Below are 24,082 nucleotides of genomic sequence, written 5' to 3' on the forward strand. Positions count from 1 at the left end.
GCCTAAACAAAAACTCTTGATTTCCAATACAAAATAATGAAAATATAAACCTATAATCCAAACAAAGCAGATATAGATTAGTAATGGAGGTCAGGAGACGTTGTGCTGGGTAGAGGCAGCTTCAGAGAGGAGCATGGAGGTGCTATTAGGGATGAACAATGCTTGTTGAAAGAAGCATGGCGGCGGCGTAAAATGATGCTTGAGGAGAACATTGAGAGAGAAGAAAAGCTGTGACTAAGAAATAAGGACGAAGAAAGAATAGAAGAAAGAAAAGAGGAAAGTGATCTGAAGAAAAATCTAGAAGAGACAGGATAGAAATAAGATGTAAAGCACATGTGAAAGGAGAGGAAAAAGGTTAAAGCAAAAATGCACATAATTTAAAAAAAAAAAAAAAAGGCCTTGGAGGTTTCTGGACCTATAGGTCCAATGTTTTCTCTAGGCCGTGCTTGTAAAGCTCCTGGGTCGGGTTTCTTTTTTTTTTTCTTTTTTTTTTTTCTTCTAATTATTATACTTCAACCATTTCAGTCAAAAAAAAAAAAAAAAAAACCTGACATAGAAAGCAAAGGAAAATAGAAAAAAAGTTACTAAAAATTAAATTAAATTAAAGGTTGGGCCTTGGTTTATGGTTTGGATTATGATATGGGTATAATTTAAGGCTTGGGTTTATCACTTGATTGACCCACTCAACTTTTAATTACACCATACGTATTAATTATACACATAACAAATTATAGAACACAATTGATAAACAAATTAAACAACTAAATTATGTTAGGCTAAACAATAATGAAACAATACATTATAAAAGACAAATAAATTAAATTATGTTAGGCTAATGTTTCAAAAAAAAAATTTATGTTAGGCTAAACAATAATTAATAATTTTATAATTAATGAAACAATAATATAACAAATTATTGTTTATAAAAGACAAACAAATTAATAAAACAACAATAATTAATAATTTTATTAATATTTCAATGAACTTATAGTTTATTGTTTATTTTTTTGCTAGAATATGGACAAATATTTGATAAGAAAACCACGCAGAAGGCAATTGTAAACTTTATGTATTTGCGTATTTTTTTATTGTTGTTGTTGTCAATATACAAAATTTTCTTTTTATTAGATCGTGTAATTTATGCTTATTGAGGAATACCCTGAAAAAAATTTCTGGAGTCGCCAGTGAGCACCAACGCCTAGGTTGATCCATCTCCTGCTCACAGTTTGGCTAAGCTTCTTCACAGAAGAATTCTCCAGCTTCACAGATACCAGCTTAACAGATAAGCTTCTTCACAGACGTACAGCTTCACAGATAGGCTAAGCAAACGTGCCTGCATAAATACTAACGTCAAGGACCAAGGATCCATCTCCTGCTCGGATGAATTCTCCATCATTTGATCGGGCTTCTTTTTGATACGCTTATTAATAAAGCAGATGGAGATAAAGGTATTTTTAGTTCTTGTTTTTATCAAGGCCGGTCGGATCAAACTATGCTCTTGTTTTATGTATCATAAACACTAAAACCATTTATCCAGTTGTCGCATTATTGTATTGCAGCAACATTGGTCTCTACGCCAGGTGATATTTTGTCAGTAAGTTACAATTGATTTCCTTCGTATATTGTTCGATGGATTTGGAGCCGGTTGGTCATATCTAGGGAACGTTCCTTCAAAATTGTCAGATTACTTACTTTGTTTGAGTTTTCTGAAATCATTATCTTGTTATTTTTTATTTTTTATTTTACATATATCGTCAAAAAAGGGTGCACAATTCATCAAGCTCGCAAGAAGAAAGGGATGAAGCCAGTTTATTGGGAACCATCGCTTCAAGAAAGCCTTCTTCTCCGTTCAAAGGATATTGCGCTTTCAATAGTTTGCGTCTCCTCTACTGCAGTTGCAACATTTATGGTTCTTCCACAGGAAAACGTCGACGGTAGACCAGTTCCAGCCTTGTTCAGAGATCGACCGACACTCTATCATGTATTTCTAATCTTGCCCTCTGCGCATTTCTCGGCTCCTTGGGTTCGCTTTTGATCCAACACAAGCCAAGGGTCGAAGATTTTGCAGGGTTATTGGCGTGGCTTTTATGCTGTCAGCACTAGCCATTGTCCTCTATGCCACAGCTCTCTGGTTTGTAATCCCCCTCCCCTCCTCAATGTAAAAAAAATAAAAAAAATTCTGATGATGATGAAGAATCTGTGTAATGGTATTTTAGTTTGCTTTTATATTGACTTTGGCTCAATTACTCAGCTTTGTTGTTTGGATTTTCTTTTCTTCTGGTCTCTTCTACTATGTTTGATGTGAAGTTGGGTTCAATAGTTGTGATTTGTGAAGTTTAGAGCAGCGAAATTGAAATTCTTGAAAAAATATTCCACTTTTTTTTTTCTTTTCAAAAGGTTTCTACTTTCAATGGTATCGCTTTGGCCTAAGAGGTAAGGACTAAGGACTCCTAGTCTCCTATAGTGAAATAACACAGGAAGTACTATACGCTGCTCTGCAAAACTTCTGGTGTAGGATTGTAAGCTTTTAATTGGGAAAAATCATTGCTAGGAACATTTCATGGGCAGTAAATTATATGAAACATCATGAAATTTTCCTTTCTTGGAAAAAGAACAACCCAAAGCTTCTTCGACAAAAAAAATGAGAAATCCAACTTGAATACGTAAACTCATTTCGTGATTAGGTCGAACTTAACTCGAATAAAATTAAATGAACTAATCATGATAATATGATACTTAAGATTACCACCAATGCATTTCAGTCATTGACAACACTAAAATAATAGTAATTTCATGATTATTTGAAGCCTTGGGAATTTCCTCCTGAATATTATAATTTAGTTTTGACATATGTTGAGTCCAGAGTTTAGGTTGGTAGATCGTGAGCAAAAGTATCTTGTAACTTGTCTTAGAAAGTTTATCTTTAAATTCAAGACTGCTACTAAGGTTTCTGCATAACAAGTTCAAGCTTTAGTTGTTTGATAGCAAGTCGATTGATTGAACAATTAGGTTTTTGATAGATCGAGATTATTTTGAATCAATCGAACTGCATAATTCAGAAATGCAAATTCAGCACCTCCTAGTAATACTGTAGAAGGAACACAGGAAATGTTATAGTGGCTTTGCAAATTGAAATCAAGTAGCCTTGCTCTCGGGCAAAATTCTAGTGCAGGATTGTTAGCTTCATTTGAGAAAATCATACAGCTACGAACAATTCATGAGCTGTAAATTAATTAACTAATCATTAAATTTTCTTTTATTAAAAAAAAATGAGCAACCAATTCTCTATTTTCCTTATAATAAAAAACACCCAATTATGTTCAAATAGAATTATATAAATCAATCATGACATTTTAATCCTATGCTTGGCTCGTTACCGTCATATCGATATCTACTATAGGCCTACCTCCAAAATCACAAACCTAGCCTAAATATACCTCTAACCCACTTTTCATCCTAACCTCACCCTCCACCAAATCTTGTGAAAAGAGAAAGTGCCATTGTGCGAGATCCCATTTTTTATGGTTAAAAATAATAATTAAAAAAAACCAGTAGATAAGTTAATTATTTGAAGCCTTGCCCATTTCCTCTTGAAATATTATATTTTAAATATATGTAAATATATGAGATATCAAAATTTGGATTGGAGACAGACACAAACATGATACATGATCCAACTAGCGCTATGCAACTGACAAAGTAGAAAAATTGAAACAAAAAACAGTATTTAGTTCTTGAATCTAACACTCCGGCTGGTTGCTACATTAATTCCAGAGGCTTCTCCACCATAAGGACCAATAGGTTTCTTGATCTCTTGCACCTGCCCTTTCCGACGATTCACTTTTTTCTTGTGTTGTTCCTGCATATTTTACAAAAGAGAGAGATTAGTTACTAAATACAAGAATAAAGTGATTTGTTACATTCAAGCAGTCTGTGATAATACCTTGTACTTCTTCCTAGGATTTTTGGTTTGATTCTTGCGGTTCCGAGTCAGCCCTCTGTTCTTCTCCATCTGCAGCAAGTTTGACAGAAAATATATAATGAGTTTGGAGACAAAGATTATGGTCAAGATCTAACAAGCCAGTGAAAATGGGGGTGTGCTCACCTCGTAAGTGATATAGCGTTTTCCATCAATGGGTTCAGAAGAAGATGGGACTACCACTGAGGTCCTGCAGAAGCAGAAATGTTTTCAGAATACAAGACTACCAGCACCACAGAAAATCTAAGTGTGTAGCAACAGCAATCAAAGATTTGACTGGCACTCATAAACCATAAAAATTGCAAGACAAATAAACAATAATAATATTAATAATCAAACATGCACACAAACATATGGACAGAAAAATCTATAGCACATGAGAGTAAACTTTAACTGCATAATACAGCACAAAGGGATTTGAACAAGTTATTCTTCTTATTCATAGATGTAATACTAAATACAAACCCATAGAGGGAATCCAGAAACCTGACTATAACTATTAGGAGGTAGCAAAAAGTATATCATCTAATCACAAAGCAGAAACACACCTTGAATACATCTCAGCTTTGGCAGCAAGTTTTGCAGCTCGTCGTTGTTCAGCTTGTTTGTAATATTCATCTTCCGAATCTCCTGTATCACCATCCCCCATGTCAGCATCCCCATCGACCTCAAAATTGTCAACTTCATCCACAACATCATCCTCACCAACATCATCCTCAGATTTGATTCCAGCTCCAGCCAACACTCGGAGCTCATGCTTCCTCCGCCTTTCTCCAATATCATCCCTTTTAGGTAAATCATCATCACCAGAAACCACCTTCCATATAGATTGAATACAAATGTTATTTAAATAGAGATACTTTTAAACTTCTCAAGACAATCAACTAGCAATATGGTCTCCCTAAGTTGAGAATTTTTTCTTTTTCCTAGCTATTGGAATATTTCATCAGAAAGAAGAATCTATTATTCACACAACACATTCAAATGTTTCTCCATCATACTACAACCTAAAATTTGATAGAACTAGAATCACATACATAAATCAACTATTGAATCATCCACACAAAAATGTAGGACGCTACTATAGTAGATAGATAGTAAAATACAATAAAGTTGTTGGGTTGCAATATGAAGGGCTATGAATGAACCAAGCCAAGCAACATGATGAAAATTCAGGATTGTAAATTTAACTGTATTTCGTACATGATTCGAGCTCGAAATCATTACCAAACTAGATTACATGTTGGAGCTTAATTCATTTTCTTGTTGAACAAACTTAAGCTTGTTCACGAGCTTACATGATTAACTTACTTTTTTTCCTATGACTAAAATATTTTATTCCTTCACCAACAAATTTATAAAAATAATAAAATAATAAAAAATAAAAATAAAATAAAACTAATAATTAATTATAGATGAAATTATATTATTTGAATTAATTAGATAGATTGTTTTTTGTTTATGAACTTACAAAAGTTAGATTCACCAATACTGTATTGTTAAAATTATATAAAATTTTATTATAAAATGAATTTTTTATATTATCAAGATAATATAAAATAATTTGATATCATATGAACTTATTTACAAACTTACGCAATCCAATCTCAAGCCTATATAAGTATATTTTTATACATTTACACTTACAAACATATAATATTATACATAAGTCAAGCCTCATCCCCACAAGGTTGTTCACAAACACATTATCATGTTTGAGCTCGGCTTGTTAATAGTCATAAATAGCTCAGTTCATTTACAGCCAGTAAGGCATAAATGACTTGACTGATGGTTGAGTCATTTGAGATATTAGGCAAAAAGAGTCAAATCTTATTTGAGTAGAACATTTATGGCAAAGCTGTGGTTTCCAAATTACAATGTACATTCCTGCTTTAAAATGGGGGAAGAAATTTTTAAATGTGGTAATTTGTAACCAATGGCAAAACTTAAAAGTTAAGGTACTGTTGAGAAGCCTTAAAACTTAAGAACGGAAAATAATTGTTGCAACATGCACCAAATTAATTATTTTTTCCCATCAAAACATAAACCCTAAAGAAGCAAAAATGTATTATTAGACATGCACGGCACTCTACCCCCAACCTCATGCAACAGTTGAAAAGGACCCATGAAATGTCAGTATCAATCTTCTTTTCTGGGGGATACCCAACATGGACAACCAAACATTGATGCTCATGTTCAAAATATTATATTAAATTTATAAAAAAAAATTAAAGATAAAATAAAAACCAGCTGTTGTATTAAAAAGATTAATTATTTTTTCCCATCAAAACAAAAATCCTTAAGCAAAAATATATGTTTTGACATGCAGGGCACTCTACACCCAACCTCATGCAACGGTTGAAAGGATCCATGAAATGTTGGTATCAATCTCCTTTTTTGGGGATACCCAACATGGGCGACCAAACAATGATGCTCATGTTCAAAATATTATATTAAATTAAAATTTTCAAAAAAATAAAATAAAATAAATAAATAAAAAAGCTTTGAGTAGCCTTTTAGTATCCAGCTGGTGTATGAAAGAGATCAACTATATATATGTGATGGTTTTCTTTCATATGCAGGCTACAATTGATTGATGAAATTAATGTCCATATAAACTCACACATACAAAGAGGTCCAATCAAGTTTTATACCTTGGGCTTATTTGTTTTAGCAGAAACAATTTGGGAGAGTTTACTTGTGCTCAATGAACTTGCATGACCATTACTGAATCTAGTAGCCCCCACGTCTATAGCATCATCATCGAAATCATCATACGTCACAAGTCGTCTGTTCCATTCCAGCTTCAATGAATTAGTACTTAAAATTTCAGAAAGAAGCCAAAACTAGAGAGCTTAGGCAGAAACAGTACCCATTAACTGGCTTCAGACGTTTCTGGGCTTTATCAGACTTTGAAGCTCTGGAACTAAGGATACCCTCTTGTTTCAATCTTTCTTCGAGGGCAGCTCTAACTTTTAACATTTCCATGCTTTGTACACCAACTTGATCACTCTGTCATATTTTAACAGTTGCACATTAGCCAAATTGCAGCAACAAATATTTATGTTAAAAGAAAAGATATATGGGGACATGTCCTAGATAAGGCCAAGTAGCATAAAAAGAACCATGTAGCAGACTTGAAATAGTTAGGATTTATCTTAGTTGTGTTGAATTGAGTTAAAATAGAAAAAATAAAAATTAAACATAACAAAAATGATTGATATCAGAAAAGAAACATGAAAAGCACCAAACTTATAATCTCAAATTTGTGATTACATCTCCATCATAATTCACCTGGTGTTTGCGTTTTCCTGCTTTGTTCTCACTATCCTTCAAAGTTTCCACATTTTCCAACTCAGCTGTGTTATGAGGCTGCAGTATTAAAAGAAAACTAAGACATGAACAAAGCATGTATTACTAAGTTAAGGAAGTTAAAACAAGCATGTTTTATAGCGAAAAGACCTACCACTGTTGTTTCTTGGGTTTCAGCTGAAGGATAGGGCCCCTGATCTTTTGTAACAGAATCACTTGACAATGTAATATTCTCTCTACCCAACTTTACTACCATTTCAACCCCTTGATTGTTGTTCAGGAACTCCTCAAGTTCAGATGGAAGATTCCCATCAAGTTGGTTTGTCTGTTAGTGGAGCAAACATTAAAAAGAAGCAAGTTGTCAGGGAAACCAATCCACATCTGAAATAACAAACCAGTATACCTCAATGACAGAACTGCTATAATCATCTTTGTGCACAAAATGAGAAGAAAAATATGGGTAGAACACAAGTACTCATATGATCACAGAGGTTAAACATTGTCACATATAAAGCAATTTGATAAATGTAATACATAAAAAAATAATTCATCTTTTCCCAGTTGTTAACCAACTAGACCAGACCAATTTTTAATGATAAGCTTAGATCCTATCCACATCTTTTTAAAATTTACCAAAAATATATGGTGCATACCATATCAGATATGAAAGTACTTAGTTTTAACTTGTACAACCATCTATTGCAGCTATGTTGGCATTGCCTTTTTTTTTTTTTTTTTTTATTATATTCAGTTTTCATCGAAACCAATAGATAGGCATACTTAGAGACAAAGGCCACTGTTCAACAATTGTCCTTATCTGAAAAAAAAAAATACATATACATATATGTGAGTGTGTGTGTGTGTATGTAACGTAGCAATTAAAGCATAAAAATTTTAGATACATATCTATATGAAAGTTTAAGAAGCAACACCCATCTATATAGCATTGCAATAAATCCTAACAATGACAGATTAGCAAAAGATTTTAAATATTCCATTATACCTGGACACTTATTTCAATTTTTTTCAAAGATGAATTAGTTTTAGATAGTGCATTATAATTTGGATCTTTCTAGCAGCACTGATAGCAGTTGACCTATCGGAGTGCCAGTCCATCAGAAACTTACACTTTATAGTTATAATGAATGAAGTGAACCCCAGGACAAAGACATGTTACCCTCCTTTTACTTAACCATTTTACGTGGGCTGCTGGGTTCTTAAGGCATTCTCTGGCCCAACAAGTATTAGCTCTCCAAGCAAAGGAGGTGATCCAGCTCCTACACTCCAGGTTGCAGAAATTACATAGATCACCCAAGGACTAAGTTATGAATGTAACTTCCAAAGGATTGACTATTATTCTAAACATGGTAAGACAGACAATAATAGTCACAGTGCACCAATTTAACTAATTTGAGAGGGGAACCTGATTCCTGAAAGAGAGGCAGAAATACAAATCATGTATAAAAATATTAATGTACAATCAATAGAGAAACATAAGCCGCATTGTGTACACATTATGTAAGTACCAACTTTTTCTTTTTTAACAGATTAATACAAACAAATGATTGTTTTAGGACCGCAACACTTATTGTTATAGAAAATAACTACCTACTTATCACAAAATAATAATGTTAATTTTGCATTTTGATTGAGAAGAGAAGACCTTATCCAATAAGCTCTTGATCTCTACAAGGCGAGCTAGCACAGGATGATCACGAATGGGCTGCCCTTCAGACTTGAGAAGGAGATAGAAAGTTATAGCTTGGCAATACAAGAGCAAAAGAAGCTGCTTCATCTCCAAATAACGCACTCCTCCTTCCATCATGATTTCCTCCTTTTTAACCTTAAAACATCAAAGCATTTACAATGCTGAATGCTAAGAAACCAAGCAAAAGCATCTTTACATGTTATGACCTTTTGTGTGTGTGAGTGTGAGAGAGAGAGAGAGGGGGGGGGGTGGGGGGGAAAGGGAGGAGAAAGAGAATTGAGAAAAAAGAAAATGGAGAATGGATAAAAAAAAAAATTTATTTTTCCCTTATATTATTTGATTGAAAGGTAGAAAAGTAAAGTAATGAAAAACTCTTTGTTTGGTTGAAATGAAAAATGAGATGATAAAAAATGTAGAATGTATAAATTTACTATCATGTTCTTAGTAGATACTTTTTTTTAATAAAAAAAATATCTTATTAGAAAAAAAAAATAAAACCAAATGCGTAACTATATATATATATATATATATCAACCTACAAATTAATTCTATTTGATAGCAAATGGAGTGTGAGTTTTCGGCGTTAGAGAAGACAGGGAAGAAACGACGGAACTGCAGCGAAGCACGAAGAAGGTTAAAGATGACCACTCCACGGGTTTCCCAACAGCTACAGCTGGTGGCCAAGTGAGTGAACCTCTGTCCTACAAGGCTAAACTCGTGGGTGAAATCCCTAGGGCTTTTGCCCAAGCTTTTGGGGTCCTCTCCGACTCTGAGAATGATGCACCTTCCAATGACGAAAACGAGGATCTTATGGAAGGGGAGGTTGCTATCAAGCTCTCGAGAGAGACAAAGCTACACATTAGGGAAATATGGGCTCATTCACTCATTATTAAGGTTTATGGAAGGATTGTTGGTTTTCACTTTTTGCACTATAGAATCATGCAACTATGGAAACCCGCAGGTAGACTAGATTGTATTGATCTGGGGAAGATTTCTTCTTGATAAAGTTTGGGTTAATCGACGATTATGATAAGGTTTTGAAAGGGGGCCATGGTTTATAGGTGAGCACTACTTGACCATTCGAGCATGGGAACCGTACTTCAAACCAAATGCTACTGCCTATTCCAAAGTGGCTGTTTGGGCACGTCTTCCATTACTCCCAATTGAGTTTTATGATATGGGAGTCTTGAAAGATATAGGGAATGCTATTGGCCCTGTGTTACGGATTAATGCTACTACAGCTTCGGGGACTCGAGGGAGATATGCGAGGATTTGTGTCCAGGTCGACCTCGCAAAACCACTGGTGAGGAGGGTTTCATCGGTTGTTTTGGGCAAGAAGTTCTGTATGAGGGTGTAAGTTCTTTATGCTTTGCCTGTGGAAGGTTGGGACATCGTAGAGAAACATGCCTGTACCTTATCAAGGAGTTAACGGAGGTTCAAATGATGAGTAAGGAGCCTGGGAAAAGAGTGGAGGAAGCGGACAAATCCCATGTTTCAATGCAAAAGGGAGTGGGCAGTGTTAAGGATGAATACGGGCCTTGGATGCTAGTGGAAAGGAGGAAACAAGGCCTGAGGCAGAGTACATCCCGCCCAAATCACTCAACAACTAGCACAGGCCTAGCTGGGACATTTAATGCGAAGGATATGGGCCATCACCTTCGGTCCCATCCATCTGTTGTGCCACCAACTAATACTCCCAGTGCCCCACCCGAGGATAAGCAAAAGTCAGAGGGATTAAACGCCACAAGTTCTGCCAGCCTGCCTTCACCTCTGAAGCCAAACCATTTTGCATCCAGCACTCCTCACTCAAATGGTGTAGTCATGTCACAACCCCATACCAATCCCAGCAACTCCATTCACAAATCAAAAAATAGGTTCAAGGGGAAAGGGAAAGGGAAGCTTCTGCAACAGTCTCAGGGAGAGCAAAAACCAGCAACAATGGGCAATAAAAATCAACAGAAAAATTATAAGCTTAACCCCATCAACTCTGGAGCAGATCCGATCTAGTCCAACCATGATCTGGGGGTGGTTCGATCCGGAACAAATGGTGGCTTGGAGTCACATTTTCCCTCTTACTCCCAAGAGCAAGAAAAGGGGTTCCTACCCTTGACAGACCCGGCCTAGTTGAACTGGGGAAACCCCTGGTGGAGATTCCCAACGGACATCCCATCAAGGGAGGAATGAAGAGTTCTGGGGTGGAGAGCACTATCACCAAATTCGCTAGAGCGAATTTTGCCAAAATCAAACCTGTTGGAGGAAATAAAAACAAAGAAAATGTTAGGGATGCTGATCTCAACAACAAGTTTGATGGGGTGTTTGGAAGCCATCACTCTAATCCAAATATGTGGGGAAAGCCCCCAAATCACTCTCCTAATAACATCCAGGGAGGAACCGATGGGGATAATGGAGCATGCGATATGCTTGTCGAAGACCGAAGGATTGGCTTTAGCTAGCATGAGGAAAATGAGTTGGAAATTGCTGAATCAAGCAAGGAACCAATTTCAAATCAGTAAGGATCCGGACTTTTTACCTCCAATATCAATGAATATTATTTGCTGGAATTGTAGAGGGGCTTTGAACCCTCGCTTCAAACCCACCCTGAATAATCTCATCAATAAGCATAACCCACCCATGGTTATCATAACTGAAACCCGAATTGGAGAAAACCGTGCTAAGGATATCACTGATACACTGCCGTTTGATGGAGCAATTCACACAGACACCATTGGCTATGCTGGAGGTCTGTGGCTTTTGTGGAAGTCTGAAGAGGTGGAAGTCACTCAATTGGCTAAAACTGAGCAGGAAATCCATGTCATTATCAAGGTACAGTCCACTGACCTTTCTTGGGTTTTAACTTGCATTTATGCTAGTTCTAGATTTGTAGAGCGTAAATTGTTATGGGGTAATTTATCTAATGTTGCTTCTTTGCATTCTTTGCCTTGGGTGATGTTGGGTGACTTTAATGAGGTACTCTCTAGTGATGATAAGAGTGGGGGTAATTCGGTTAATATGAGTGTTGGCACCCCATTTTGCAACCCGTATTTAACCACGCATGGAGGGTAAAAGGGTAATTTTGCCTTGAAAATATGCATCTTGATTCTAGCCATTAGATCCTTGAATTCATTTCACCAAAATGATCTTGATGTTATAACGATCAAATCGACCGGTCATAAGCCTTAATCGGACTACCAGATTGAAAGTTATCATCAAATCAATTTTTAATGGCTAAGATGTACTATCACAAATTGAGTCCGACTATATATGATTATGAACAATTGATTTCAATTGGTTATAGGAGTGATCAATTTGAGATCAATGATGTGTCATAATTTGATTGGTTAGGACTACATTTTATGGTGAGGTTGCATACACCTAATTAATTAGATAGTTAAACATTAATTATTCAATGAGTAATTTGTAAGTAATTCTTTTAATTAGAGTAAATTGGAACCAATTAATTCTGAAATGGGAGTGATTGGAGCCATTTAATGTTAATTGGGAACTAATTTGGGACCTATTAATGTTAATTATGCTGAAACCATTTTCTAACAAATGACCTTTGCTCACCATTTCATCAATATCTCTCAGAATATTTTGAATCTGTGAATGAGGTTAATTTTTCCANACTGTAAATGAAAATTGGTGTGAGGACACTGGCAGGATGTACAGGGTGAAGAGTAGGAACCACAAATATATGAACCCGGTTGGGACAACATAATGAGTCAGATCTACGGGCATTTAAACATTCAAACATTTTAAAATCTTTTGAAAGCTAAAAGAAATTCAAAGTATTACATATCAAAGAGAAACCTATAACCAACCCCCTGCAGATACCACAGACAAACATAGAACAAAACATAATATAAGCCCCTCAAAAAGGAAAAGTTCAGAGATAAATCAATCCATTTCTAGGTAGACTCCATCTAAATCATCCTTAATGAAGCAATGCACTTTATAACACTTACAATAAACTAATCAAAGAAGAAAATATAATACCATGCTTAGAAGTGGATCCACTTTTTTTTCAAGCTGTTCAATTGCATCATTCAGCTCCGACAGCAAGCCAACTAATTCTGGAGCAGAACTGTGGGATAAAAACATTATTAACCAAACATGCAGAAGCAAAAGTTATCACTGCCAATGATAAAAAATAATAATAAAAAAAAAAAAAAAGAGACAGACATTTATAGCAAGAAGTAGTGATTAAAGGCCTCCCCCAAAAAAGTAAAACTCAGCAAAATAGCTTATGAGCATATTTAAGCAGCAATAAGTGGATCAAGATCTAAATAATAGAAAATCTACAATTATCACAGTCAAGCATGTATTTGATATATACACCAACCTATGTAAGAAATTCAATGCCTTCATAGCAAAACAACCACATTATACATGCACCCAATTAACAGTTAACAAGGCTCAAAATTGCAAACAACATGGATCAGGGGCATGATGAGGAGCTCAATAGAAACAGTCTAACAGAAGAGGATGCAGGCAGAAGATCTCTTAATAAACCACCACAAATACTAAACATCTTTAGATTTTGCAGCACCAGATGAGTTTACAGAACCAAAGCCAAATGTAATAAGATAACACATTGTTGGGAAGATAACACCTTAGGGAGCCACCAACTGAGTAGTTAATATAACATATAAGGACACTACTTATCCCGAAAGACTTAAGCCTGTGAGTTTGGGCCCAACTATGTTGTATTAATCACTCCATCTTGACATTCTTATTCAATGTAGAACTTCACTCACACGTGTATTCCCAACACACATTCTATTAAATGTAGGTTTCACCTCTAGAAAGTGGATGGAACACCCTTTTTTTACATGTCCTTTTTACTACTTCTATTGGCATTATTTTTCTACCTTTTTTGTTTTCTTAACTTGAATCAACTTATTCTTTCTCACCGGTGCATTACTTGCTGTCTTTTGAATAACCAAACCATCTCAAGAAAACCTCCCTCACCTTTTCATCAATATGGGCCAACCCTATCTTTAAAGGGGATTTCCTCATTTTGAATCTTATCTTTCCATGTACTTCCACTTATCCAAGCTACAAAAATCCATTACTCTAAAGAAATTGTCAACTTAACTATCTCTTTTTTTTTTCTTTTTTTTTTTGGATAGGTAATAAAAGTTTTATTGATAGCAAAAGTGCAACATGTTTACAATTGTCAACCCAACTATCTCAACACCTTCAGTTTCACTTACATATAGTGAATACTGGTTACCCACTTGACATCAAGCAACAATTGCTATAATCCAACGGCATTTCATATCACGTTTTGAAAACTTCATTGCAAGTACAAGGCCCACTAATAAATCCCTAGACACCCTTATTTTCATTCTTAGAAAACCCCTCCCCTTCCCTACCCCTCAAAAATAGATTAAATTTCTTCCTATAGTTGAACCAAGATTTTTTCTATAGATAATATAATTGCAAGCATCATTTTTCCACAAAATTTGGAGCTATGAAAGCATAAGAAAAGGGGAACCTCCATAGTTGAAGGAAGCAAAATAATACTGCAGACCCATCTGCAAATATTCCTGTGGCATATCCTATGTTGTTAATTTGAAGTAAGAAGAATGGATAGGCCAATCTGGTTACTCCATCATGTTGAAAGACTCAAGGAATCTATTGTGCATCTTGTATTAGATCCCTCCTTCATCAGATTTCTACAATTTCTTATTCAATCTTTGGCTTTCTCTAAGATAGCCAGACTAGCTTAACAAGATAAATTTCTAAGTAAAAGCACCCCACACTAGATTTCATCTCTGATCATAATCTTATTACATTTCTAACACCACCACCTGTTTGAGCTCTGGAATGGCTATTACTTATGAAGCTACAAAACCTTTCTCCTTATCATTTTCTTCTGAGTATTACATTTCAGCCTTGATCAAAAAGAGTCAGCTCAAAAATATAACATGCGAACAAGTGCAGAAATATAAGAACTAAACAAACAAAAATTGAAAAACCTTACCTATATAAAACATCCATTTGTTCCTCCTTTGATAGAGCACTCAAATCTTTCTTAACCTCCTCATAAGCTGCTCCAGTGTCATCAAAGGCTTCTTTTATCCCTGGATATTTTTTTCTGCCTTCTCTTTTGGCTGACATTTCCTGTACAAGCAGCGATATTGGGCTATGTGTCATTCAAAAGAATTAATAGTCCATACGCCCTTTAAAAGTAACAAACAATAAAATATGGATAAGACATGTAAACTGGTAACATATTGGTGTTATACGTGCAAAGGGAGTGAACAACCTGTGGATCACTTATTGCTTCATTGTCCTATAGCTTCCGAATTGTGGTGTATCATGTATGGTATTCAGGTTCATGGAGTTTCTTGGGTGATGCCAAAGTCAGTTGTGGATTTGATAGCCTCTTAACAAGGTCATTTTCGTAGACATTGGGAAACTGTTATTTGGAGAGCCATTCCTCATTGCTTGAAGTGGTGAATTCGGCAGAAGCAGAATGCTCAGTGTTTTGAGGACAGTGAAAGATATTTGCCTGATATTAAGCTGTTTTTCTTTCAATGTTGTTTGAGTGGATGTTAGTTGTGGGTTCTCCTTCTTTATGTTCATTATATGATTTTGTTGATCATTGTAATCTGTTAGATTGATTGTATTGCTCCCTTTGTATACTTCTTGTATACTTGGGTATTTGTTTTCTATCAATAAAATTTACTTATCAAAAAAACACAAAAGAGGATAACCCAAGCTTGAAAATAAAGACCAAAGGTTTAACTTACTTATCTCTTTACTTCCTTTTTTCATTAATAAGGAGAGAGTATTGAACCCTCACCTCTAGAGTTAATTCCCTATCACTCGGATCACTACAATCTTCAATTACATCAAGGCCAAAGTCTTCAATTGTATAAGATTCTGCTTTTTGCATCTGTAGTTTCTTAACCGCTTCCTCCTCCTTCAGAGGTCCATCATCATCACTTGATTGTGCCTTCATTGGAAACAAAAAGGTTAGAGCAACTACAAAGACAACCTCAATTATATACATATGATTGCTTAAGAAATTAGTTTGTGAACAAGATAGTTTCCATAGAGGCAGTAAGTGATTGTTGCTGAAAAACATTTATATTAAATACAAAGGGGAAAAAAGTGAGAAGGGGTGTGGAGCATCATTGGACAAATAGCAAATAATATTCTAATCATCACCTCGTAATCAGCATTATCACCATGATAATATTCCTTCTTTTTTCCACCCCATAGAGAATCTTGTTCTTCCTCATCTTCTTCATCATCTTCAAGCATAGCATCTTCGGCTCCACCAAATTTTTCCCGTAAATATTTCTGTGTCCTAGCCACTACAGACAATATGCAAAATTAATCATACAAAACGTTACTCCAATTGTAGTAAGAACCAAAGGGAATAACAATTGATAGTTTTTTATGTAAGAAAATATGTAGAGAATGATTTAGAACCCATCCCCCCTTCCCCTCACCCCCAAAAAAAAGAGAGATTGTCATCGGAGTCCATTCTCTCATTTTAGCCAAGGGAATACCAAGTGATGAACCTAGTACTCCCTAAGGTCGCTTATAAGTGCCCCATAATAATTCCAAGTAGCCTAATACCAATTAGCCAACTTGAAAACACCCTAAATTACAATCGGAGATATGTAACCCTGGTGCAGGTGTAAAATTGCAGAATATGCATGTGTAGGATGTATGATTACTTTTTCTTAATGAATTAATTAACTTGTCCCAAAAAATAAAAGTTATAGGAATATGCATGAAACACAATGACATAGAGGATTGGGTTGGTTTGCAATGGCATTGATTTACTACGATGCTCATTCTTTTATTACTAATTTGTGTTTTGCAGTTTAAAGCAATCAAACATTTGTTTAATATTTATTATATACATCTACATCAATACTACAGGCTCTTGTACGGAATAATGGTATTTATTTAGCTAACAAAATCTTTTACAAATGTAGGTGATTCTTTTTTTTTTTTTTGAGGGGGTGTTAAGCAAGAATTTCCTCTAATTCAACTTCACAATTTCTCAATTAGAGCATCTTTATTTATGTAGATGTAGTTATGCAGTTGTTTTTTATCCCAAAAAAAAAAAAAAAAAAAAAAACAAAACAAAACCAACAGCTTGAGATATACTTTCAAAGAACAAAAATGATTAAATGCAACGCAAGAAATTGCAACCAATTTCCTTACTTTTTGCAATATCTCCAGTTTCATCATCTTCATCCTCGTCATCATTGATACCCTGTAAGCAACATTAGGATTGCCAAGTGGGAAAGAACAAAGATACAAAAAAAATCACACTGATTGCTACATGCTTATGCTCAATCAAACAAACTTACAAATAAGAATTCTCCTTAACATGCTTGTTTCAGTTATGCAGAAGAGATCTATAAAGTTTTTTTTTTTTAAGGTAAAAATTATATAGAAGAGATTTGTATAGTTTTCACATATAGAAGGCTCTCTTAAAGTTCACAATTCTTTTTAGCAGTCTTTTCCAAGATCTTTTAAATGTTTAAAACAGTTATATGCTTTCACAAAACTAAAAAAATGTAACTTTAATCCTAATTCACACATGACAAGGATTTTTATTCAACTAAAGTTTTTTTTTTTTATAAAAGTACAACATTTAATTGGAAAAGAACAAAAAATAAAGTAAATCTACATTATTCTCAACTGGAAGAATCTATTTTAAAATTTCAAAACAACTATTACAACTTGATATAAAAGGGGAAAAAAACCTTGAGATCAAAGACAGGTATCTCATCATCTGAGTCCACAATATCACCATTCGCATCCAGCGGGATAATATCCCTCTGCTTATGAACTGCAAACACAAATAAACATTAGAAAACCCATCAATTTTTCCCAAAAACTAAAACAATAGTACAATTGTACAAATACAAAATGAGTTTGTCACTGACTCCATAACATTGAAACAGTAAGCAACAGAAACAAAATAAATCAGAGAGCTTAAAAAAATAAAGAGCACCAAGCTCAGTGTACTAAAATGCTCTCAGTCACATTGAAAAAATATAGGCCAAAATACATTGTTTGTCTCTAAACTTTAACCCTTGAGCAATTTTAGTCCTTGAAGTTTAAAGAGATCACATTTCGTCCCCAAAAAACTGAAAGTGATCGCTTTTAGTCCCCAACAAACTAAAAGTAATGGCTTTTAATTCCTAAAAAGTTAAAAGTGATCAATTTTAGTCCATATCAAACTTAAATCGATGACTTTTAGTTCCTAAAAAACATAATTTTAGTCGTTGAAAACATAGATTGATCACTTTTAGTCCTTAAAAAGACATAACTTAATCGATTTTAGTTCCTATGAAGTGATGGTGTATCATTTCTACTTTGGCCAGGGACTAAATGCAATCACTTTAAACTTCAGAGACTAATATTGCTCGTGAACTAAGCTTCACAGTGTGTTTAAGCCAAAAATATAAAAGAAAAAACTATCTGCACAAATTATTCAAAACCCATCAACTTTTTCTCTCTCTTTTCTTAACTAAGAATACTACCAATACAAAAATAAAAATAAGTGAATAATGGATTACACAACATCCAAATTGTGAGCAGCAGCACAAAAAACAACGAATACAGATTCTCAAATTCCATCTCCAAGTTCAAGTCTTTGTTTAATAATTACACAAATAATTGGAAGAAAAAAAAAAAAAGAAACAGAGAATGAGCTTGCTTACAGGCATCAATTTCATCGTCCATGTCATCGGAGGCAACTCCACGGTTGCGTGAAAAACTCTTAGGGTTTATGACCTTTCCTCTCTTACCCATTGCTACAAAGATTCAAAGAAGTAAAATTAATAAAATTAAATTAACAAAACCCCTACATCATAAATTCCTAGTTCTATTTATTTACATAGCTTACAGGGGTTATTAAAAACAAGGTGATACGAATAGAAGAAAAGTATTACCTGAAGTGAAAGGTGGCGCAGAGAGAGAGAGAGAGAGAGAGAGAGAGTTTTATGGTTTGAAATAACAGAGTTCGTCGGAGGCAAAGGATGAAAGGAGGTTGGTAATGTGTAGAGCGGTGGCTGTGGGTGGTGGTGATTTGCCGAATGAAGGAGAGATTGGGCGGCGGCAACAATGAGAAGGTGCGGCGCGCGGAGGGTGGGAAACAAATGAAAGCAGAGGAGAGGGGGGGAGGGGCTTAAGGATTTTTTGAGAATGAGGAGGGGCTTAAGTTAATACATGAAAATCGAAAAAATAAAAATTAAAAATGTTTAAAGACCTGGACAATTGGTCGGTTCGGCCGGGTTCGGATTCAGGTTCGACCCAAGTCAGTGGAAGCCTATCACCTGCAATTAGGTCAATAGGTCATATGCAATCCCTGCAATATGACAGCTGGTCCAATGACTTGGTGCCAAATAATTAAAATAAGACACATCATCATCATCACCAATTCCAATCCTATGATTATAGAGTAAAATACTATTTTAGTTTTTAAATTTTATTAAAAATTTATTTTTTATTCCTAAATTTTAAAAAATTCTTTTTTTCATTCTAAAATTTGTAAATAGTTTTTTTTTTCCTAATTTTAAAGAGTTTTTAAGAGATAAAAATATAGATGAAAATAAATTCTTTCAATAGTTTAATGATAATTTTTTTTTTCTTTTTAAGTTTGAAGACATTATTAATAAAATATTTTCCATAATATAGATACAAAAAACGAACTTCTCAATAGTTTACGAAAAAATAAATAAATTTTTAGAGTTTAAGAATAATAAAAAAACTTTTGATCAAATTTAAGACCAAAATAGTATTTTACCCTAAATTATATATTTCTCAAATTTTGGTTCTATGACTGATTTTGCAATTGGAAAATTTATTTCAAGGCACACTATGGTTCCTTTTGTAAACATACACCAACTATAGGTGTCTAGTGGACATACTTTATGTACTTTACTTTTAAATGTTAAATAAATTCCCCCTTTTTACAGCAAAAAAAAAAATGAAAGAAAGAATTGGATTAAGACAAGATAAATGGAAAATTGGTTCGACCAAATGGGTTGATACACCAACAAATAAAAGTAGAAAACTTTAATATTTGGAATCGGTACAAAGAAAGGATGATGGAAGAAGAGAACTTACCTGATTGACATGGATCTTTGCTTCCAAAATCTCTTTAACTTCTCCTCTTCTTTAGTTTCTACTTTGGTGGCTAGGAGCTTGGTAGTGAGGAGTGAGGAGTGAATGTGTTCAAGGTATGAAACATCAGATATGGTCCATTTGGTTGGGGGTGTACAAGTGAGAAAAAAGAAAATGGAGAATGGATAAAAAAAAAAATTTATTTTTCCCTTATATTATTTGATTGGAAAGGTAGAAAAGTAAAGTAATGAAAAACTCTTTGTTTGGTTGAAATGAAAAATGAGATGATAAAAAATGTAGAATGTATAAATTTACTATCATGTTCTTAGTAGATACTTTTTTTAATAAAAAAAATATCTTATTAGAAAAAAAAAAATAAAACCAAATGCGTAACTTATATATATATATATATATATCAACCTACAAATTAATTCTATTTGATAGCAAATGGAGTGTGAGTTTTCGGCGTTAGAGAAGACAGGGAAGAAACGACGGAACTGCAGCGAAGCACGAAGAAGGTTAAAGATGACCACTCCACGGGTTTCCCAACAGCTACAGCTGGTGGCCAAGTGAGTGAACCTCTGTCCTACAAGGCTAAACTCGTGGGTGAAATCCCTAGGGCTTTTGCCCAAGCTTTTGGGTCCTCTCCGACTCTGAGAATGATGCACCTTCCAATGACGAAAACGAGGATCTTATGGAAGGGGAGGTTGCTATCAAGCTCTCGAGAGAGACAAAGCTACACATTAGGGAAATATGGGCTCATTCACTCATTATTAAGGTTTATGGAAGGATTGTTGGTTTTCACTTTTTGCACTATAGAATCATGCAACTATGGAAACCCGCAGGTAGACTAGATTGTATTGATCTGGGGGAAGATTTCTTCTTGATAAAGTTTGGGTTAATCGACGATTATGATAAGGTTTTGAAAGGGGGCCATGGTTTATAGGTGAGCACTACTTGACCATTCGAGCATGGGAACCGTACTTCAAACCAAATGCTACTGCCTATTCCAAAGTGGCTGTTTGGGCACGTCTTCCATTACTCCCAATTGAGTTTTATGATATGGGAGTCTTGAAAGATATAGGGAATGCTATTGGCCCTGTGTTACGGATTAATGCTACTACAGCTTCGGGGACTCGAGGGAGATATGCGAGGATTTGTGTCCAGGTCGACCTCGCAAAACCACTGGTGAGGAGGTTTTCATCGGTTGTTTTGGGCAAGAAGTTCTGTATGAGGGTGTAAGTTCTTTATGCTTTGCCTGTGGAAGGTTGGGACATCGTAGAGAAACATGCCTGTACCTTATCAAGGAGTTAACGGAGGTTCAAATGATGAGTAAGGAGCCTGGGAAAAGAGTGGAGGAAGCGGACAAATCCCATGTTTCAATGCAAAAGGGAGTGGGCAGTGTTAAGGATGAATACGGGCCTTGGATGCTAGTGGAAAGGAGGAAACAAGGCCTGAGGCAGAGTACATCCCGCCCAAATCACTCAACAACTAGCACAGGCCTAGCTGGGACATTTAATGCGAAGGATATGGGCCATCACCTTCGGTCCCATCCATCTGTTGTGCCACCAACTAATACTCCCAGTGCCCCACCCGAGGATAAGCAAAAGTCAGAGGGATTAAACGCCACAAGTTCTGCCAGCCTGCCTTCACCTCTGAAGCCAAACCATTTTGCATCCAGCACTCCTCACTCAAATGGTGTAGTCATGTCACAACCCCATACCAATCCCAGCAACTCCATTCACAAATCAAAAAATAGGTTCAAGGGGAAAGGGAAAGGAAGCTTCTGCAACAGTCTCAGGGAGAGCAAAAACCAGCAACAATGGGCAATAAAAATCAACAGAAAAATTATAAGCTTAACCCCATCAACTCTGGAGCAGATCCGATCTAGTCCAACCATGATCTGGGGGTGGTTCGATCCGGAACAAATGGTGGCTTGGAGTCACATTTTCCCTCTTACTCCCAAGAGCAAGAAAAAGGGGTTCCTACCCTTGACAGACCCGGCCTAGTTGAACTGGGGAAACCCCTGGTGGAGATTCCCAACGGACATCCCATCAAGGGAGGAATGAAGAGTTCTGGGGTGGAGAGCACTATCACCAAATTCGCTAGAGCGAATTTTGCCAAAATCAAACCTGTTGGAGGAAATAAAAACAAAGAAAATGTTAGGGATGCTGATCTCAACAACAAGTTTGATGGGGTGTTTGGAAGCCATCACTCTAATCCAAATATGTGGGGAAAGCCCCCAAATCACTCTCCTAATAACATCCAGGAGGAACCGATGGGGATAATGGAGCATGCGATATGCTTGTCGAAGACCGAAGGATTGGCTTTAGCTAGCATGAGGAAAATGAGTTGGAAATTGCTGAATCAAGCAAGGAACCAATTTCAAATCAGTAAGGATCCGGACTTTTTACCTCCAATATCAATGAATATTATTTGCTGGAATTGTAGAGGGGCTAATCTGTGAATGAGGTTAATTTTTCCAGAAACTAGACATCCGGGGCTTCAATTTGAGCACAAGAACGAGACAATTCCGATCAGAATTGGATCAGATATGATTTTTCGAAATTGGCTCTACAAGCTGTTACAGCAGCTACGGGAAAACCGAATTTTGGCTTGCTCCCCACTCCCACCAATCTCTCCATTTAATGCATCAGATTTTTCCCAAGGCTAAAATGAGGTCTAGATTCATAATCCTTGTCAACCCCCATTAAATGGTCTTCCATTCATATTCCCTCCACCACTACTATATAAACCCTCCCTCTCCTTCATTCCAGGGCACCAAAAAACCTCCTCTCTTCTCCCCTCTTGAGTTCTAGTGAAGTTGAGTAGTCTTGTCATATCTTGGTCTTCCTGAGACTCAAGGTATTGAGTGAGACTCACTCTCCCTCTCCTAGTTCTTCTTTTCTCCACCCTTAAGACCTCTACCAAGAGTCTCCTCCTCCACCGTATGAATCTTGCATGAAGGTATATTCCCTTTCTCTAACTTGTTTATTGTGTTGCCATGATGAGAATTTAGGATTAAAGCATGATAGTGATTATTTAAATTCTCTTGAATATGTTTGAATATTCTTAAATGTTCTTATGCGTTCTTTACATGTTCTTGGTTGTTCATCACATGTTCATGCATATCATTAGTTTTGATCTTAAATTTACATCAAAAATATGAAAAACATGTTTGTTTCATAATTCTTTTAAATTCTTGAATCTAGGTTATCACCATCCACACACAATCACTAGAATTTTATTTTTCAATCCAAATGCAATATTTAATAAATTGAATTAGGGTTTATCACATGCACACACATTAAATTCAACATGTAAATTGATTGACATATTGGATGATATGATATGATTGTTGGCCACCATAGTCTAGAAGACCGGTTTTACCGGGTAAGGTGGGTGCCTAACACCTTCCCATCTTGTAACATAGCCTCCGAACTTAGATCAAGGATTACTAGATCAAATGCTTATCCTTGTAATTTTCAATTTCTAGATTGTAACTAGGAAACAAAGCCATGTACTTTATCTTAGATTGTATCTAGGACCAAAGCCATGTAATTTCCTATGTTCAATGTAAATTCAATTTCAAATTAATAAAATGAGGAATTTTTTAATTATGGTTTTCTAATTTTTCCAATAATTAAATAAGTGGCGACTCCATTGTAAAACCCCTAAATCTAAAGGGGAAAATATAACTAGTCAAACCTCCATTTTGAGAGGCAATAACACGACTCCACCCATTCACGTGGGTTTGGCCCAACAAACTTAAAAACGGGCCAGGGGCGCGGTCTCTCACAATGAGTAGAGCTCTCCTTTTCAAAGAGTGTCTGGATTCATGCGGTATGATAGATTTGAGTTTCCATGGAGCCCGGTACACCTGGGTTAATAAACAGGAGGTTGGCTTTGTTATTCAGGAATGGTTGGACAAAGCATTTGCTAACTGTGCCTGGTCCAAACTGTACCCAGAA

General features: G+C 35.6%; 1 protein-coding gene and 1 long non-coding RNA gene across 2 annotated transcripts; one reads left to right on the forward strand and one right to left on the reverse strand.

Moving 5' to 3' along the window:
• The first annotated feature begins 1,168 nt into the window (after window positions 1-1,168).
• On the forward strand, window positions 1,169-2,250 carry LOC136071476 (uncharacterized). Its single transcript, XR_010632762.1, has 2 exons — window positions 1,169-1,594; window positions 1,764-2,250. It is a non-coding gene; the product is annotated as an uncharacterized LOC136071476 (long non-coding RNA).
• A 1,306-nt stretch (window positions 2,251-3,556) lies between these two features.
• Window positions 3,557-19,204, reverse strand: LOC112038645 (protein THALLO). The gene is made up of 17 exons (XM_024071469.2): window positions 18,938-19,204; window positions 18,707-18,799; window positions 17,744-17,829; window positions 17,196-17,247; window positions 16,182-16,330; window positions 15,814-15,966; window positions 14,989-15,128; window positions 12,996-13,083; window positions 8,955-9,134; window positions 7,446-7,616; window positions 7,274-7,351; window positions 6,852-6,991; window positions 6,634-6,769; window positions 4,528-4,796; window positions 4,106-4,169; window positions 3,944-4,012; window positions 3,557-3,859 (listed from the first exon to the last, which is right to left on the reverse strand). The coding sequence occupies exons 2-17, from the start codon at window positions 18,795-18,797 to the stop codon at window positions 3,728-3,730; spliced, it is 1,998 nt and encodes a 665-aa protein (XP_023927237.1). The 5' UTR covers window positions 18,798-18,799; window positions 18,938-19,204; the 3' UTR covers window positions 3,557-3,727.
• Window positions 19,205-24,082: the final 4,878 nt, after the last annotated feature.

The sequence above is a fragment of the Quercus suber genome, unplaced genomic scaffold (assembly GCF_002906115.3).
Source record: "Quercus suber isolate HL8 unplaced genomic scaffold, Cork oak 2.0 scaffold_16, whole genome shotgun sequence".
Classification (NCBI taxonomy): Eukaryota; Viridiplantae; Streptophyta; class Magnoliopsida; order Fagales; family Fagaceae; genus Quercus; species Quercus suber.